This window comes from Cebus imitator, unplaced genomic scaffold (assembly GCF_001604975.1).
Source record: "Cebus imitator isolate Cc_AM_T3 unplaced genomic scaffold, Cebus_imitator-1.0 Scaffold439, whole genome shotgun sequence".
NCBI lineage: Eukaryota > Metazoa > Chordata > Mammalia > Primates > Cebidae > Cebus > Cebus imitator.
The window spans coordinates 984192-1004788 of NW_016107754.1; the positions used below are offsets into that span (position 1 = coordinate 984192).

Below are 20597 nucleotides of genomic sequence, written 5' to 3' on the forward strand. Positions count from 1 at the left end.
AAAAACATAGCTCAAAAACATTTATGGGAATACCAAGATATGCATGTCCAATCAAAGGAAAATTTACGATGTTTTCTGCCCAATCAAAAATCATAAGGCATTTAAAGAGACAGAAAAATATAACCCACAATGAGAAAAATAAATCAGTTGAAACTCAGAGTGACAGATGATAGAATTCGTATATTTTAAAAAGCATTAAAACAATTGTTAGCATTGTATTCATCCATTGAAGAAGTTAGAGGAGAGATTAAGTATGTTAGAGACATGAAAGATGGGGGACAAAAGACCCACACTAAATTTATAGAAATAAAAACTAAGTTATCTGAGATTAAAAAGTCCTGTCTAGGATTATGGCAGATTAGATGATTTAGAAGAAAAGATTCACAGACTTGAAGACATAGCAAGAAAAACTATCTAAAATGAAATACAAAAAAGAGTGAAATAAACAGATAAGTAAAATGTGGGACCATCTGCAAGTAATGGAAAAACTTGAAAATAAGAAGGATCACAGAAAAAAATATTGGTCATTTTCCCCCAAATTTGATAAAAACTATAAATATATAGATCTAAGAAGCTCAACAAATTCCAAACACAAGACACTTGAAAAATAACCATACCTTGGCACATTACAATCAAATTAGAACCAGTAATAAGAAAAATCTTAATCAGAAAAATAATGTATATCACACATAAGGAGAAAGACAAACATTACAGTAGATGTTTCATCGGAAACAAAGTGAGAAGATAGTGAAGCAATGGTTTTTTTAATTACTGAAAGAAACATTGTCATCTCAACCTTGCTTTTTGTATCAATAAATTGTTTTTAAAAGTCATTAGAATTATTTAAATAAACTCTGATTTGTTTATCAGTGGGGTGCTATGCAGACATTAAAATTGTGATGTATATTTATATATAGTTAAATATAACAGTGAAAATAAATCCACAATATATTGTTAAGTGAGGAAAGTTTAAGTAATGTGTACAAAATAAACCAGGTTTTTGGTTTAAAAAAAAAAAACTGATGTATACACATAAGCATCTCAAAAATATTTAGAAGGATATATAGTAAGTTTCTCAAAGTGATTGTCTCTGACTAGTAGAATTTCTCAACTCTTTTTGATATTTCTTTGTTGCAAGAGCATGCATTAATTTGACAATTTTTGAAATAGTAAAGCTATCTTTGGGAAGAATACCTTGTAAAAAGATTACATTACTTCTCTTAGTAATTAATGCATTTTAATATTTCTTATACCTTTCAATCAGAAATTTCTTTCAATTATGGGGTGTTTCCCATTGGTGAGAAAGGCGAATTAAAAAAAAAAAACTCATTGGCTTTTTCTCCTAATGTGTTCCAGAATATATTCATGCCTAAATTTTTTTTATTTCCCTAAATATTAGGTATTGTGAATTTGTAATTTTGTTATCAGGCTCAATTTTCAAACTGGATTTTATTAATTTTTAGCATATGTGTTGCTGAGATGAGCACATTAAGTTTTTACATTTTAGTAGTGAAGCATTTTTTAAGTTATTTGAAATACTGGTTTTCATGACATTACATTTGGCATGTATAAGTGTAAGCTCTGAATAAGGGGTAAGCCACCATCTCATCAACAGATAATCAGGCCATCATCCCGCTGCCAAGTCCTTCTGTGTCCTCTGTGGGTCTTGTTTTCTTAGCAACCGTCTTCAGCAGGAGGCAAATCATTGAGCTAGATCATGGTCCAGCTAGTTTATAGGTTCTCTTTTAGCACGGATCAATCCAAACAGTCTAATGGGATCATCATGAATGTTCTCCTCTACTGCCTGGCTTTCTGGGGAGAAATTGTCTACTAAGGTGGTCTTAGAAATGCTGGCATCCGTTGGATGTGATTGCTCATCTCCATCCTTGTCTGACAAATGGGCATTCTGTTTCCTGGGCTTCCTGCGCTTCCCCTTAATGCTGTGATCAAGTGAGGCGTAGCACATCTGTGTTTCGTTGGTTGCCTAAAAGAAAGGGATGTAAATTTCTCATTGTTACTTTGTTCTTTAACTAGACTTCTAGAAATTTCTATGGCCTGTGAAAACCAAGTAACTTGTTTTCTGGGCCTCATCTACCTTGTTTTGTCAAATCTCAGTACAAAAAACAAAAAACAGAAAATGATAGTCAACCAACATTGTTGAGTTGAAAAAGTGCTTAGACGAAAGTTTTTCCTAGATTTTTCTTTCTTTCTTGTACTCTAACTGTACATGAACATTTTAGGTTGATTCTTACCTGTCCTACCTTCCACCTAAGGTAGTTCTGGCCCTATGTTTCTCCTACCAAGTAACAATACTCTAGTTTATTAAAATAGGAACAAACCAGGTCTACTTTACATGTACCTATTAATTGGTCATTTAATCGTACCACAACAGCTCCCAATTTTTCTACATTTTTAAGATTTGGAAGTATAAAGATAAGAATATTCACTTATAGATATCTGGTAAATAACTAAATTTATCTTTCCTATTGTTTTCTTATCTGTCTTCCCCAGATCCCTTTTGAGCTCATTTTAGGTTGGCCTTGGAGATGTCCATTCACATCCAAGACGGCCCAGTGGGCTTCTCTGGACTAGAGCTGGGTCAATACTAAAATGAGAAACACAGGAAACTAGGTTATCTAGGGGAAACAACATGCTAAATGCAAGACCTTGAATTTGGCATTGGAAAGACTACGACTGAATCCCAGCTCTGCCATACAGTGAGCATGGGGCCTTGGCAGGTTTTTAAAAACGATTCTGAGCCTCAATTTTCTTGCCTAGAAAATGTGAATCATCATCATAGTGTTGGTATGGTTAGTAAACAGAGATAATGTATTTGGAAGCTTTAACTGCTGTCCAAAAGTAAGGTAGCATTGTAATTATTAAAAGGTGTAGAATAAAACTTAAGACAGCCATTGAAAAAACCAAAGATGGATGTATTAAGCATTACTCTTTAAGACTAGGCCAAAATTGTATTGATTTTCAGGGACAAGGGTGAAGAAACAACATTTGGATTAACATTTCATTTCTAATGAATAAGTAAGCATCTCACCATTGGCATTTGTTTTCATGCTAAGAGTGAAATGTCTTATATGCTCTGCCGAATAGAAAAGATGGTTCTATTTATACCGTGTGTGTGTGTGTGTGTGTGTGTGTGTGTGTGTGTGTTTTGAGACAGAGTTTCCCTCTTGTTGTCCAGGCTGGAGTGCAGTGATACGATCTCCGCTCATTGCAACCTCCACCTCCCGGGTTCAAGCCATTCTGTCTCAGCCTCCCGAGTAGCTGGGATTATAGGCCACCACCACCATGCCCAGCTAATTTTCAGTAGAGACAGGGTTTCAACAAGTTGGCCAGGCCTGACATCAGGTGATCCACCTGCCTCAGCCTCCCAAAGAGATGGGATTATAGGCGTGAGCCACCATGCCTGACCATGTTGGGTTTTTTGTTTGTTTTGTTTTTTGCTTTTTGTCTAGCTTTTTTATTCTTAATAGCCTCATTTCTGGAAAAATTATAATAGCTGCCTAACTGGATCTGTGTTCTAGTCTCTTCCCACTGCCATATACTGTCAAGTTATTTCTAATTTAATCTCAATGTGCTTTCTTCATTTATATCTGAAAGCATTCCAAATAACGTATGTGTGGTCAACAGTTGGTCAACTTTATTGAGTGCTGCAGAGTTAAACAGCGCGAGTCCTAAGAAGGGACCACAAGTTGTACGTATGTTTCATAGCCAATGGAGACTTCCACAGTGCGGTGTTAGTTAAGTGCATGAGTGGAAAACACATAGTCAGGGTAAAGGAATGTGTATCTATCGAAAGAAATCCAAGCAATAGAGGAAGAAGCTAAGAATCAGTTTAGAAATTAGAAAGAAAAACAGGTTGATGTAAGTTTTTTTTTTTTTTTTTTTTTTTAAATACTGGAGGGATTTTTGCATATTGTTAGGCAAATAGTATTGAGTCATTAAAAAAATGGAAACGAGAAAAATGAAATACTTGAAAGTACAAGATCCTAAAAGAGTTAGGAGAAACAGTCAAGATCATGAATAAGAGCATTGGCTTTGGAAAGAAGAAAGGATGCTTCTGATATAGGAAGAAAAGATTAGAGATTTGGACAGAAAGAGAAGAGGAGCAAGCTCACACTTGTATTTCTCAAATTTTCTAGGATTTGTGAGCTCACTTTATTATTAGGTTTTCTGATTAACTCTCTAAGGTCTCCCTCTCTCTACCCCAGCTCTGTCTTTTGAATTCCTGACATTTAGGTCTTGTGAGCATTATCCATGTGTCAACTTCTATATTTATCTCTGTGACACACACACAAAATTTTCAATCAGAGGAAAAACTTAATAGATTACTTAGGAATAATTTCATTATTCCCTTAAAACCTATAGCCTTTGTGATTGTGTACAATTCTGACTCTTTGAATATGGTTTGAGTTCTGTTTATATGCCTCTGAATTAGAGCTCAGGTCCTAGAACTTGACACCTGATTGATGGCAAAATTTCGAACAGGCTATTTCAGATGTGTATCATAATGTACTGCTATTAGGCTCTTGAAATATGCAAATGTGGAAACAGAAAACAAAACTCACCTGTGCAGATGGGGTAGCTTCTTGCATCTCATTTACAGATTTCTCTGGTCGGGCTTTCATTTGTTCATAGCAATTTTCATCCATTGGTTCTTGGGAGTTAAAAAGATTGTAATTCACAGTAGAAAATTTAAAAATCTAGTATGAATAAAAACATATGATCCAAACAACATTTGGCTGTAAATGTAAACTGCCCAAGAATCACTTAACTGGCCTCTTTGGTGCAGATAGAAAGAGGTAAGGAAGACCAAACTGTGACCTGCAGATCAGGCCGTGAAGTCTTTTGAGCTACAGGATTAGTAAGAAAAAGATAAGTCCTTGGCATAAGAAGTCAGTCATGAATTTTCTTACACCATTGTAGGACACGACAGTCTTAAACTACCATGTGGATGTTACAGAGATCCCACAGGTTAAGGGATTGCCTGTATTCTCCATTTAGATGGACGGCAAATTGTGCATGGTGGCACAAAGCACACTGCACGTACATCAGTGATGACAATTTTGAAATTTATTCCTTACGTGAGGAGTTTTACTCAGAGGCATTTTAAGTCCAGCATCCTAATTTTGAAAAAGAGGCTTTAGATTATAACTTGTACCATCAATCAATGACGGGACGTCTCAGCCAGACTGCATAAGGGTCTGGGGCTGCACCATGCTGGTCCTTTAGTATTTGGGGGTTTTGTTTAGTGTCCAACAGCCAGCAGATCTGCGCTCATTTAATCCTGCAGGGCCATATCTTTTGAATCATTCACACCTGCCTTCCGCCAGATAGGTCCATTTAAAAGGAAGAAAGAGAAATAGTGACTCATAGGATGGCCAGTAACTTGACAGAAGTGTGGACTGTACCACTTTGACCCTCAGAGAGAAAAAGATATATTTACTATAACCAAAGCAACTTAATAATCATTGAGCCCTTTCTGAAAAGCAACAGGAAAAGGGTATGTAGAGTGGTGTTTCTCAAATCATGTTCCATGGAAAATCTGCATCAAAATCACCTGGGATGTTAAGTAGCAGATTCCGAAGCCTTAGCCTGGACCTGCTAAATCAGAATCTGTGCAAGTGGTACCTGGGCTTACTTAAGTATGGAAGTTACGGGTATGATGGGTTTGGAGCCACCAGAATACACAAGAATTTGAGTAGTTGAATATTACAGATGGCCAACATGATTTTGCGAAGTGAAATGGGGATATGTTTCCAAAAAATAATTTTTGATTCTTTAGAGCGCTAGAGGACACTCTACAATGAAAGAAAAGATAAAAATAAATTATTAAATCATATAAAAGAAAATTCTCACATTTCTAGCTTTATGTGATTCTCACATTTCTATACTGTTGTAATATATAGATATTTAGATCAATTTAGGATATTACTGGATGTCTCTGTGTTCAAAACTTGGAGTTCAACAGTAATTAACCCTAGTTCTCTCTGATGTATTGAATGAGTACTTGCAGGCAAAGGGTGGCAGTTTCTATCATCAGAACTCTAGGATCAGACCAAGGTTATCTGTTTTGAGAAATTTAGGGGTGTTTTATTTTTAGGTGTCTGGGATGATACCAGTGATAAGGGATTCTGGGAATTGAAGAGCACTTAAGAACAAAATAAATATATAAACCACTCAGCATCAATTTAGTTCCTCTTTCTCCCGCCTACCATCATTTCAGCCCTACATTCTCTATTTAAAACATGGGAAACCAAATAAACTGTTCATTGTTCTGTTATTCACTACACATTTGCTTTTGTTTACCAAGCACAAAGCACTGCTTCTGTGGACCACTTTCTGGTCTAAAAATAGCTTTATTTCATAGCATTTGATGTGTGTCAAAATTCATGGTAATAGTCTTCCTGTATTCTCATCACTACTAAAGTGAAATGAAGAGAATATAGAAAAACAGGATGTTGATTCAGAGAGGCTGTTGTAATACAACTTACAATATGCAGCTTTGGAAATAGAGACTAATTAACATACTGAACGTACCTGAATTGATGGCTACCACTGGATATCTAAGTGTGATTGTGATTTTTTTTTTTTTGAGACGGAGTTTCGCTCTCGTTACCCAGGCTGGAGTGCAATGGCGCGATCTCGGCTCACCGCAACCTCCGCCTCCTGGGTTCAGGCAATTCTCCTGCCTCAGCCTCCTGAGTAGCTGGGACTACAGACATGCGCCACCATACCCAGCTAATTTTTTGTAGTTTGAGTAGAGACGGGGTTTCACCATGTTGACCAGGATGGTCTCGATCTCTTGACCTCGTGATCCACCCGCCTCGGCCTTTCAAAGTGCTGGGATTACAGGCGTGAGCCACTGCGCCCGGCTGATTGTGATTTTTTTAAATGCCACTTAAGTTATTTTTTTAAACCAAGTGGGATTACTTTATTTTTTTATAAATGTAATTTATGGAAAACTTACCTGAAATCATATCATCTAAGTTACCATAAATTGGTGTGTCTTCAATATAATACTCATCATCCCTGTAACAAGGAAAAGTAATTTACCTGATTAGATTCCACTTTTCACATAATTCATAACTAATTTCTCAGCTAAATTCAATATTGAGTGAACTATTGCCTGTTCTTGGTTAGCCTTAACCAACCATGGTAGAAGTGTTCTCATGCGAGTGAGAACATGCATGCATGTATGTATGTGTACATGTGTTTGTGTAAATTTAAAAAGTTGGTTTTTGGACCTTACAGGGAATAATGACAGCAAATACTTATTCAATAGTACAGTGTATTAGGTGCTACCTCAAATATATTTCATGTTTGTTCATTTAATTCTCTCAATTCCAACATAGGTACTATATCATCCCCTTTATATAGATAATGAATCTGAGGCACAGAGAGGCTATATAACTTGCTCAATTTACTAGACTAGTAAAAAGCACAGCTGGAATTAGAACCCAGGTAATCCATGCTTTTCATTGTACAACGTACAGGCTCTTTACCCACCAAGAATATCAGTCCAAACAGTCTCTTAAAACCATGTTTTCTAAGCATTACAGACTGAAGTTAGGAGATCTGATAAAATGATTGATCACCTAATATGTCCAGATGCTGGGTTATGTGTTTTATAGACATTACATCAAAAACCCATGAAGAAAATCTCCAAAAGTAGTAGTTTTGTTCCCTGCTTTACACAGGAAAATCCTGAGATTCGGCTAGATTAATTTATCTTCCCTAGGCTTATCTCAAATATCAGCAATAACTTACCAATTATGAAAACTTTTCTCTATGCCAGTGCTCATTGAGCCCTCAAGACAATAATATGAGATGCCCATTTTTATCTGTCTTGTGAATATAATGTATTTGCAACTCATAGAGGTTAATGACATTGTCAGAGATACAGTCAGTAACTGGAAGTGCTAGGTTTTCTTTTTTTATTATTATTGTACTTTAAATTCTGAGATACATGTGCAGAACATGAAGGTTTGTTACACAGGTATACACATACCATGGTGGTTTGCTGTACCCATCAACCCGTCATCTACATTAGGAATTTCACCCCACAACAGGCCCTACTATGTGATGTTCCCCTTCCTGTGTCCATGTGTTCTCATTGTTCGACTCTCATTTATGAGTGAAAACATGCAGTGTTTGGTTTTCTGTTCCTGTTTGCTGATGATGATGGTTTCCAGTGTCATCCATGTCTCTACAAAGGACAGGAACTCATCTTTTTTATGGCTGCGTGGTATTTCATGGTGTATATGTACCACATTTTCCTTATCCAGTCTATCATTGATGGGCATTTGGGTTGGTTCCAAGTCTTTGCTATGGTGAACAGTGCTGCAATGAACATATGTGTGCATGTATCTTCATAGTAGAATGATTTATAATTCTTTGGTTATATACCCGGTAATGGGATTGCTGGGTCAAATGGTATTTCTGGTTTTAGATCCTTGAAGAATCAGCAATGCTAGGATTATACAGCAAGTTTGGTCATAAAGCCCTGTGCTCAGTCCACATCATGAAGAAGCTATTCAGAGGGTGATATAATTCAAAGGCTGTAGGGAAACAGTCCGGAGACTGTACAGCGACCACAGTTCTATGTCTGTTCCACCCCAAAGTCAAGAGAACTGACAAGAATACACAGCTCTTTGCTCTTGCTAGCTGATTGAAGTTCCTTCCAGCCTCATGTGAGTAATGCTGTTAGGATTACAGTGTACATCCTACCATTGTCACCAGACCGTCATTCTACCAATGTCATCCTACGAGTCAGGATGGCCCTAGTGACCAGATTTCACAATGATAGTCTGGGAACTGGGAAACTTATCAGGTGGTAAGAGTGGCATTTCATAAAACAGTACCAACTGCTTTAACTTTGAGATTACATGTCACTGAGAGCTGGAGGGAATTGCATCAAAAGAAAAAGAAAAAGGACTCTTAACTCAAGGCATAACACATGAATTACTCCCCATGCTACTGAAAAAAGACACGCTATATGTAAATACTAAGTGGGTATTCTTAAAAAAAAAAAAGGGCATACACTTCACTTATCTGATAACAAAGGAACCCATCTGTAACCTTTCTTTCCATATGATAATTCAATATAGTTAATGTTGGGATACCAAGTAGTCCCTGCTCATGATTTTTCTCCATGCCAAGAATATAATAGCAAAAGGTGAAGAATTTTTAATAAGACAATCCATCCATTTTCCTAGCCCACATAGATGGCAGATACAACTTGCAAATGATAAATCACTTCTAAAAAATGAATAGTTTCATTCCCTATGAATGAAAATAACATGTGATTTATAATGCAGTGCTCATGTCTACAGACCCATCTCAAATGATTAATCGTCTCAAATAAACTATTATTCAGGACCAATCGCCTAACAAACAAATTTAAAAATATATTCTTGGCGATACCAAATATCTCCAGCCTATTGTAAATATGTAATAAACCTCAGGAGCAAATGTTTGGCAGTGTTTTATGTGGATGATTAATTACATTTAAAAATAAATTAATAATTGAACTCATATCTGAGAGGTGAGTGCACTTCTGAGTTTTGAGCCATATCAGACTCTCCATTGTTCTGAACATACCTGAAATGATTCTCTAACCAATAAGTACATTTACCGACACTCCAAAGTTAAGAAAAATGTGTTAATTTATTACTATGGTCCAGATTTTGTGCTTTCATTTATATTTTTTCTAGTTCCTATTTTTTACATTTTTATTTACATTTATGATTTGATTAGATCTTTTAAAAGTTCCTCAAGTAGTTTGTGATCCAAGTCCATTTAAATAACTAAATTTAAATTTTAAAAAATTACTTCTATTTGATCACCTTGGACTTAAATTCTCTAAGTTTAGATTGTCTTACTTAAAGAATGAGAATATTAAACTAGTTGATTTCTATTGTTCTGTTCAGCTCTCAAGTTCTAGGATACAAATGCAGGATTCCAACATCCAAATAAAATCGAAAGACATTCTTACAAAATTAAATAAATCTATTTTAAGGATCTGAGAAGTTGCCAGATATAAGAAAGGGCAAGTTTCGGGATCTATCAGAAATTGGTTTTCATAATCGCTAACCCGATTTGCTTCACAGTTGTTACTCTGAATAGGCAAAGATGTAAGTTTGGGCTCTGTGGGCATGTAAATGTTTAAAGCCCTGAAAAATACGACATTATTTATGGAATGGGTCCCTGGGCGCTCTGATGTTTAAGATTCAGAAACCAGCAAAGGAGAAGTGGCTGCTGGTAAGAGAAGAGGAAAAGCAAAGAGGGAGGTGGCTCAGAGCCCAGAGGATCAAACGTTTCAAGTAGACAGTGTCGGGGTGTCAAATGCTGCAGTGGGACCCAGCAAGATGAAACGGAGGTTTGATCATGGTAACCTTGACGAGAGCAGAGTCAGTGCATTAGTGAGGATATATGGAATAGAGTAGGTTCAAGAAATAAGAGCAAAAGAGGAAGAAAAGCCAGCAAATATGGACAGAATATAGATGGACCTTTCAAGTTTTATTGTAAAAGAGAAAAGAGCAATGGAGAGGTGGCTGTAAGGCAATCAAGCTTCAAGGATGTGGTTGGTTTTTTAAAGGTATAAACAGTAGAGTCTGTTTATATATTGGTGGGAATGATATAAAGGGATAGAAAAAGTAACAATGTAGAAGAAAAAAGGAAAAGTTGCTAGAGTGATGCATATATGCTTATTACATTTTCCCTTTCTCTAGCACGGCTGTGATATGGGGGTAGATGTCTTGAACTTGACATAGGAGGGCACCAGATGGAGAGCCCTGATTCAGAGGAAGAGTTTAAATCTTAGCAATATTTCGTGTGACTGACGCTGAGAAGTGAATCCAGCAATGTCTTCTGTGAAGTGATGGTTAATGGATGCCCAGAGCCATGATATCTAACATTAATTTTCTCATTCTGTTGATCAGTGTTCAGGTGCCTCTCTCATATGCTCATTTCTTTGTAAAGTCTATTAAGAACAATGAGCACACATTGCCTGTGCTGTAGATCACTTCAAAAGGGTCTTTTCTCAAAGTTTGGCAGAAAGAATACCAGAAAGAACAGCCAGCATGAAGATTTCTAAAATGACAGGGACTCCAAGAGCAGTGACAGAGCTAGAGGTGACAAGGGGGCCGCCAAGAATAAGGCTTGGAGAACCCCAAGATTCTGAGAATTACTTAGGAAATGGATGAGATTTCTTGCAGTTATACAGGGTTGGGGCTTGGGTTATGATTATTTGTACATTAAAACAAACAGGAGGTTGGAAGATGTAGAGACAAAGTGTCTCTACATTTACACAGGTGGCACTGGGTCTAGTGAAGGCCTCACCTGCATAGCCACTTGGAAGTCTGGGATGTCAGGGAAGGGGACCCAAGAGTTGTGTTTTCATAAGGATTCTCAACCTTGAGAACAGGTCAAGAGGACAGATGAGACTAAAGATCTGCACAGGGCCGTAGTTACATTTAGGTGCATAGTTAGCAAAGAAGGGAAATGAGGAAGATCCTCACCCTGCAGAGCTCCAGAAATTCAAGAAATGACCCAAAAGTAGAATGGCTGAGCTGAATGAATGTTTTATGATTAAAGCACCTCCAGTGTCTCCCAGAAGCAGTTCATGAAAAGCTGCTGGAAATGTATCCTAAGCTTTTTGAGAGAGACTCTGAAAACTGAGGAGTCATGATAAGGTTAATGTAATTGTAAACCCGAGCTGCTTTCTTGAATTAGGGTGTGAACATACTGCAAGTGGGCAGGAATTTTCAGAGACATTGGTTTTTATTCAATAAAGCAGTAGCTTTTTAACCAATTTCGCTCTGTAAATAACATTTTATATTATAAGCCTTATTCTTGAAATGATAAAAGCAAAGTTCACCAATGCTCATTTCCCCAAGACTACGAATCTACTAATTGCAAGTCTGTTTAAAATCTAGAATTGCCTGGATCTCAAATCCATGATAGTCTCACAGTATTATCCTCCTAACACAAACCAAAAGACAAGAATTCTGTTTTAAATGAAAAATAAAGTGACCCAAGGATAAATACCAGAAAGTGTGCATTTGACGTTCTGTTAGATTTAGATGCTGTGTTCTCCTTAAAGTGATCATGTTTCTGACCTACTGTTGCAGGAAGGGCAGGGATTTGGGAACACAGAAATAAGAGGAGAGAAGCAATTTCCTTCCCTTCCAGCATAAGCCAGTATTGAATAGGAGTGGGGAGAGAGTGCAGCAGAGAACTCAGTGTGATGGAAGTTTACTTCCTATCTGTCGGGCCACAAACCATGTTGGAACTGAAGAGGCATCAGTAATGCAAGCCCTGCCTATGAAACCTAGACCTTATTTTCACTTGCTCTGTTTTAATGTTTAATGGATTGAGATAGTTTTTAGTTTGCTTATTTGTTTGTGAAGCTTCCATGCCCCTTTACAAAAGTGATTTTTGGTTCCCAAACCACATAATCAAGAGAAATAGACAAAATATAAACTATATACATACACTTGCAGATTAAAGATTAAAATATCAATCCTTTTTTACAGAAAAAAAATCTGCACTGTATATTCAAATTTTGGCTAACTAGAGATTTGTTACAATAGACAATAGATTATAAATCCTTAAGGGAAAGATTTTTGCCTTTCCATCTTTGTATCTTTGTTGTTGAAGGACAGTTCTCTGGGTGACTTTGCACCAACGAGTACTTTCTTTCTCACTTGTAATTTTTAAGAATAACTGTAGAATGTGCTGGAAATGCAACATTCAGGGATAAAGAAGAACTGGCCGGAACAGCGTAGGCTTTATTCCAGTCTCACAGAAACAGGACATCCTTCAGTGCGTTAGCCCAGCATATCATGTTGCCCCTCAGGGACAAACCCAAAGGTGGGCTGCTTTCTGGGGTCCTTCAGCTGCAGGGCAGGTGGGGAACAGGAAGATGAGTTTCTGTCCACCTTGGGCAGCTTTCCTGAGCCGTGGGGAATTAGCTCCTAATGAATCTTAGACGTTGGTTGTCCTTTGCTGCGTATCTGTCGGTAATAAACTCACTTTATGTAACTCATTCTTTGTGTGATTTCTCTCATCAGACTCAGGCAAGTAGTAAATGTACAGCCCAAGATAGAGCGGGCTGAAGTGCTCGGACGCCTCTTCTTGGTAGTTGGCATAGTAACGATCTTTGCTATCTTACATCGTTCCTTGGGATTGGTATTCAGCAAACATATTTTGCAATTGTCTAGCACAGTGCCTGTTTGTTAAGTGAATATTTATTGAGTGAATAAATGTTATAAAAGCCTCTTTCTTACATTTGCTCTACAGCTAAGAGCCTGACTGCTTCGAGGCAGCTATCTTAGCAATTTTTCCTCTCATTCCTCCCATCCTAATCCCCAAACCACCAACCTAATTTAGTTCAATGATCAAGACTTTCTATTACACAAGACTTTCTATTACATTCCATCTTAATTGCCCTTCAAATTACAAGTATTAAACAGATCATCAAAGATATTAGCTTTTATTGCGTGGTTATATAGGATTTTCTTCATCATTATGTGTTAAAAAAGAGAGCAATAAGCAAATCACTCTTGATATAAGCTAATGACTTGAAAATTATCTAATGTTAAAGAATCCAATGTTAAGAGTGGTCATATAAACAAAGGTTTTGTGTGTGAGGGTGTGCCTGTAGCCTAGATCTTATACTTGCTCAAGAAGTTTTCATATGGAAAAAGAATTTGGTTTTTTAAAAAAACTTTAAGAGACCAAAAAGGCGGCCAGATGTGGTGGCTCATGCCTATAATCCCAGCACTTTGGGAGGCCAAGGTAGGTGGATCACAAGGTTAAGAGATCGAGATCATCCTGGTCAACATGGTGAAACCCCATCTCTACTAAAACTACAAAAAATTAGCTGGGCATGGTGGTGCATGCCTGTAGTCCCAGCTACTCAGGAGGCTGAGGCAGGAGCATTGCTTGAACCCAGGAGGCGGAGGTTGCGGTGAGCCGAGATCTTGCCATTGCACTCCAGCCTGGGTAACAAGAGCAAAACTCTGTCTCAAANAAAAAAAAAAAAAAAAAAAAAAAAAAAAAAAAAAAAAAAAAAGACCAGAAAGGCTTATAATCTTATTCTACCCAGTGAGAAAAAAGCTCTGTGTTTTTCAGAGACCTTTCAGTCTACCATTTCAGAAAGATCTTGAAGAGCCCTCTAGGAAATTCTCTTTATTTAGAATTTTTTTTTACTCCTAAAACAGAAATCTCCAATACATTGACACATCAGGATCAGAATATACTATCCAAAAAAAGTAAAATTTATTTACTATAATTTATGCCATAAATGCTTTTTTTAAAAAAATGTATACTACTATACAAATTTATTTGCAACTAGCTCAGTAACTATTAAAGAGAATAAGTTATATCTATAACTGCATATTCTTTCAGAGAATCTGTTTATCACATTTCCCTACTGATTGACATTATCTTTACAAATAGCAGAGTGCTAAGCCTCCCTGTATATATCGATGTATATACGTATCTTAAATTGTATTGGATTGCCAGATTTTTTTCTGCTATAGATTTTGAATTCTGTATCTAAGCTGGATCATAATCTAAGATATCTGCTTTTGAAATGAATGAGAGTTCTACAGATACCAGGTTAGAGTCTCACTTTATCCTTCAACCAACTCTCACTGACTCACAGTGTGCAAATAACTAGGACAGATATTATAGCTTCTAATCGTTAGATGAGAATAGAAATAATTAAAACTCACTTTTTATTTTATTTGTACCTAAGTACAACATCCATGAGCCATATCTATAAGCAATATAGCATTGTTACTTTCACTTATTAGTTGGGAATCATGATACATGACTCAATCTCAACATACCTGGGAATGTAGTCATTGGAGTACCTGTACATTTTATCTGAAAGATATTCAAAATAGACAAGTTAAAAGGAATGTTGACATACCTTCATTAAATATTCTACAGGGTGTTCTGAGGGGAGTTTAGCCTCAATGTCAGTTAATATCTTTGACCAAGGCCATCAGGCCACCTCTGATTGAAGTAGGGTTAAAGGTTTCTTCTTAGGCCAATCAGATTTGCCTTTTACCAAATTACCAAGAAAGAAAGATTTATACGATTTGAAGAGAAACCAGGCAACTTTCCTGGTCTTTTAGGATGGAACCAGTACAGCTTAGAGACGATGTACAGCCTGGATGGATGGTGGTTTTATGCACAGAAAACACTAAGCTGAGAGAGCTGAAACCTTCCTTCCTGCCTCCCATGTGGCGCCAGTCCATTGCACTGCATCGCGTACTTTCTGCCTCTGGGTTCCATGAAACACCACATGTTTTTATCTTTGCTCATGTGCTTTGAATAGGCTTTTCTTCCTTACCAAAAATGAAAAAAAATCAATAGACTTTTTTCTATCTGCCTGTCTGTCTGTCTATCTATCTATCATCTGTCTGTCTATCTACTTTTAACATTTCTTGGCATGAGTAACGGCATAAAAATCATATTACGGAAGTTACTCTGATCATGACTCCATTTCATCCACATGGTACAAAGCAGTGGCAAGGAGAAATGAGGGTCCTAGGAAGAAGAGACCTGGAAAAAGTTACAACACAGGCTCTAAAATTATCCAAAACAGTAGGACATCTTCTAAAAAAAAAAAAAATTTGTTTGGTCTACCAGGAAAAAACTCACCAGAGGTATGTTGAAGGACAATAAAATCATTGAAAAAAAAAACAACTATGTGATGAATCTCAGTAAGGAGCTCACTCTTAATCCTTGAATGTGGTAGTTCAAAGCCAAATAAAAGTATGTTTACTTCTAGGTTAAATATAAGAAACCAAAAGATACTTTAAAAATACAGTTTTGAGATTTTTTTTTTAGTGGAGGCAATGGATTCATAATGAATTATTGAGAAAAATTAAGGAATATTCAGGGTAGAGTCTTAACATCAATATTATGGAAAATTCTGTATTATCCATTCATCAATAAATTTTCTTTGCTGTTGAACTAGATGCATATACACAGTACAATGCTTATTATATTTGAATGGCTTATTTTTCAACCTGCCATTAAATAAAACCCAAAACCTTGCAAAAGAGTTATTCACGTAAAAATAAAGACCACTATTATCTAACTCTGACAATAACTGAGAGACAATTATGACCAAATGATGGTCTTTCAACTTGAATATATGAAAAATACCCTGTTAGTAAGGAGCTAGTAATAACATTTTCAAATAATTGAGTAAGTCACCAAACAACTATGAAAATTATTTTAGTTAAATTTATGTGCAACAAAGTTGAGTTATTCTCCAGAAAGGTTATTAACTGTTAAAGAAACATTAGTGGAACAATTTATGAAAATGATCATATTGGAGGATGAAATGGACATGTCACATGTCAATGTGTCTGGAAGAATTCTGTGAAGGACTAAATGAGGGAAGATTTTGCATTGCATATGCACTAAGCTGCTATGAGACCAAAAGTGATGAATATATTCCATATGAAATATGTCAGTGGAATACTTCAGGCCAGAGGAAATGTTCTACCATGAACTGCATATAAAAGATGCAGTTATTTTCAACTACTTTCTTTCTTTCTTTCTTTCTTTTTTTTTTTTTTTTGGAGTCTCCCTCTGTTGCCCAGGCTGGAGTGCAGTGGCACGATCTTGGCTTATTGCAACCTCCGCCTCCCAGGTTCAAGTGATTCTCCTGCCTCAGCCTCCTGAGTAGCTGGGATTACAGGCATGTGCCACCAAGCCTGATTAAATTTTGTATTTTTAGTAGAGACAGGGTTTTGCCATTCTGGCCAGGCTGGTTTCAAACTCCTGGCCTTGTGATCTGCCTGCCTCGACCTCCCAAAGTGCTGGGATTACAGGCGTGAGCCACCGCACCCAGCCTTTCAACTACTTTCATACTAGTCTGGTGAATACGAGTGCACACAAATGCTGGGAGAAGCCTAGAGAGGTCTAAAACATACTGCATAGTAGCCACAAGTGCAGCAAAATCAAAAACCGTGAGAAATGTAAATAATATCAATAAGCATATAAAGAAAAATTAGTTAATATAGACCAGGAAATTGTAAACTGAAAAATAAGGCATGATACAAAGTATATGTTGATTTCCTTCTATGTGAAGAAAATGTTTACACTCAGGCCGCTAATTATTTTTCAGATTTGCCTGGAATTAAAGTAGATGCACAAGAATTTAGTCAAACGGTAGCCTGATGTATGATGAAACAAATCCAGGGTTAAGAATCAGAAGACATGGATTTGGAACCAGTTTTGCCATGCATTGGCCCTGTGACAACATGCAAATTACTTTAAAACTCTGGTTCTCAATCCATGAAGTAGGGACAATAATGCCTACACCACAGAGTACATGTCAGAGCTAAATGATATAATTTCTGTAAAAACATTTTAAAATGACAGTTTGTTATTAATATTATACATACATTCTAAATACATATTATATAACAAACCAGAATTTAATTGTGCTCATTTGAGTCAGGAAGTTTCATTAGAGTTAGTTGAGAATAGGCTGGTATTAAGATGGTATGATATTTTAAAGTTAAAATATTTATAAGTAATGCTTGATTTGAAATGAGATTACTAAAATCTCACCTTTGAAAAAAGGACAGTCACCAACTGAGCATTAATTTGAAAGAAAAGAGAAAAAAAGCCAAAAAATTGAAAACAAAAGTGAAGGATGTCATTGCTTAATAAGAACAAGAAAAAGTAGGTATGGAGTAAATATAATTCCCAAACAGACTAATTTTTTTATTTTTTAGATGGAGTCTTGCTCTGTCGCCCAGGTTGGAGTGCAGTGGCTCATCTTGGCTCACTGCAACCTCTGCCTCCTGAGTTCAAGGAATTCCCTGCTCCAGCCTCCTCAGTAGCTGGGATTACAGGTGCCCACCACCATGCCTGGCTAATTTTTGTATTTTTAGTAGAGATGGAGTTCCACCATATTGGTCAGGCTGGTCTTGAACTCCTGACCTCATGATCCACCTGCCTCGGCCTCCCAAAGTGCTGGGATTGCAGGTGTGAGCCACCGCACCTGGCCCCTAATATTTTTAAAAGATAATGTGGATTTTTCAGGAGGAGGTGCTTAAAGAATACTAGTATAACACATAAAAACTAACTCTATAGAATGGAAATGTGCTGAATGTATTCTAAGTAGGGAAAAAGAAAAGAAAAATAAGACAAAAAAGACATGTGGGAAAAAGGAAATAGAAGCAACAATATAAAAGATACAACACAATAATGTGATGTTTAGATGGAAGGAAAGGGACCAAACCAATTTGTGGGGGAAAAAAAGAAAACATGTAATGGATAAAGGGAACACCTGAAGTGGGATGTAAGTTCAAGGGCACCCCATTTAGGATGTAAATGTATTATCTCCAGCTGAGCCATCTGTACTTGGGTGACTTTTGTTTTGCAAATCCTTCCTAGAAGAAGGTTCTAATCACTTTAAATGAGTAGTAGTAAAAAGTTCAGAGGTTACAGCTAAAAATAAAAGCCAGCAAGCTCAGGCTTCTGAAAAGTTTACTCTGTCATGAAGGCTCAAAAGTTTTTTTAAAAACAAGTGGCATGACTTGATTTAAAAGCTGCCTGGTGATTTCAATGACATTTAGCAAAATTTTAAAAAAAATGTATGCTTTGCTGTAAAGCAATTAAGTGTGCAAGACTGTGCATGGGAAGAACTGGGTGAACTCTCATAATCCTCGCCTGTGATTCAGGTGCAAACACTTGTGGTCAGGTTTGTAGTTGAGAGGGTGTGATGCAAATATGTTTGCTTTTATGTTTTTCTTTTTAGAGTGTTAACTCTCCTATGCACCACACAACACGAGACAGCAGCACATTGTTTAAACTCCATAATAAAATTTTTCTGATACACGTTCAGTGTGAAGATGCCATAATTTTCTGCTGATAGGATTTTGATGTATGACCAAAATAATACGCTTGTTTATTCTTTCCAAACCAGAGAGGAAGAGTTGAACAAAGATTTTGAATTTAAAGAAGGAAATAGTCAATGCATTCCTATCAGAAATAAATATAATCCTCTTAAAGAACAGATTTGAACAAAGATTCACATAAAAATGAAGGATTTATTTCAGGGAGAATGAGAGAACTCCATTTCAAAGCTTCTACCTAGCTGCTACAGAAAACATCAAGGGGAGGCTTATCTGGTCTATCTGATTGAATGTGCAGATACCGTATTGTTGCTGAAATGGAGATTATCTTTTGAACGCTATTTATTACACCAGCAAAACTTATTCACTGACTAACCAAGGTGGAGTCAGATCTTGCAAGTTTCTTAGCCACAAAGAGTAATACAAAGATGCAAACATAAAAAGTTACATGAGGCCAGATACTGGGGCATTGCATTCACAGCCCAAGTGGCAGAAAAGTTGGCCGATACAATAGAATCTTTTATTATAGTTTGTTTATCTAAGAGAAATAAAGCAGGAAGGCATCTTCAGGAGGACCGGGAAGGAATTGAACTGTTCGCTCAGCAGTTCTGCAATATATCTGAAATCTCTGGGTTAAAAAGAAAGATAGTTCTATTTGTTCATGTGGGATGGAAAGAATGGCAGAGCTTTTTCTAATACTTGGGAAAAGATGTTAGGAGAAGTTGGGGCAGAAAGGGTGGAGGTGGGATAAGACAAAGCACATTCTTAGCATTGAAGGATATATCAACTGCACACCAATAAAGTGCATGTCCCAGTATGTGCTCCACCTAAGGAGGGCACATTACTGCTCAAATAAAAACTTTTGTGATGAGCGAATGTTTAGAACCAATTCCATGAAACTCTACAGAGAACTCTCTGAAATGGACCTGAATGACTTACCTGAGCACAACAGTTAGTGCTAGAGCTCAAAGTATTGTACAGATTGGTTAAATAAGATAGAGATGAGGGAAGTGAAGCTGGAGCTGGAGAGGACTTAGAGGGGCACAGGGATGGTGATTCAGGTGGGAGCAGCAAAGTAGCCAGAGAAACCAATGTTCACCAGAGTAACAGACGTGAACATTAAATGGGATGACATGCAGCCATGGTAGATCCTTAATAATTATTTGTGGAAAGAGGGAAGGGAGCGACAGGACCTCCAGGTATGGTGATGGGCTGTACCAGATCTAGGACTGACCTACTAAGTCCCCAGCACTATGCAAAGATGTGTGCGTGCGTGTGTGTGTGTGTGTCTGTGTAATTCTTACAGGAACCCTATGGCCTAGATGGTATTTTCCATGTTGTGGATAAAGAAACTGAAACTCAGAGAAATTATGTTACTTGTAGAAGATCTCCCACCTAAATATTGAAGGCAGAGTTCTAATTTACATCAGATCTACTTCAAAGGTATGCTACTAAAAACAATTGAGGGAGGCCGGGCGCGGTGGCTCAAGCCTGTAATCCCAGCACTTTGGGAGGCCGAGGCGGGTGGATCACGAGGTCAAGAGATCGAGACCATCCTGGTCAACATGGTGAAACCTCGTCTCTACTAAAAATACAAAAAATTAGCTGGGCATGGTGGCACATGCCTGTAATCCCAGCTACTCAGGAGGCTGAGGCAGGAGAATTGCCTGAAACCAGGAG

The 20597-nt window shown here is 37.1% G+C and overlaps 1 protein-coding gene across 2 annotated transcripts in view; it reads right to left on the reverse strand.

Moving 5' to 3' along the window:
- Positions 1-202: 202 nt before the first annotated feature.
- Positions 203-20597, reverse strand: part of LOC108290565 (T-cell receptor-associated transmembrane adapter 1) — a 31670-nt gene continuing 11275 nt past the window's right edge. For both annotated transcript variants that reach the window (XM_017510412.2, XM_037732016.1), the window contains 4 exons: positions 14877-14913; positions 6986-7047; positions 4584-4672; positions 203-1984 (listed from right to left, as the gene is read on the reverse strand). In XM_017510412.2, the coding sequence (XP_017365901.1) occupies positions 1727-1984; positions 4584-4672; positions 6986-7047; positions 14877-14913 (446 nt within the window). In that variant the 3' untranslated portion in view covers positions 203-1726. The remainder of the gene's footprint in view (positions 1985-4583; positions 4673-6985; positions 7048-14876; positions 14914-20597) is intronic.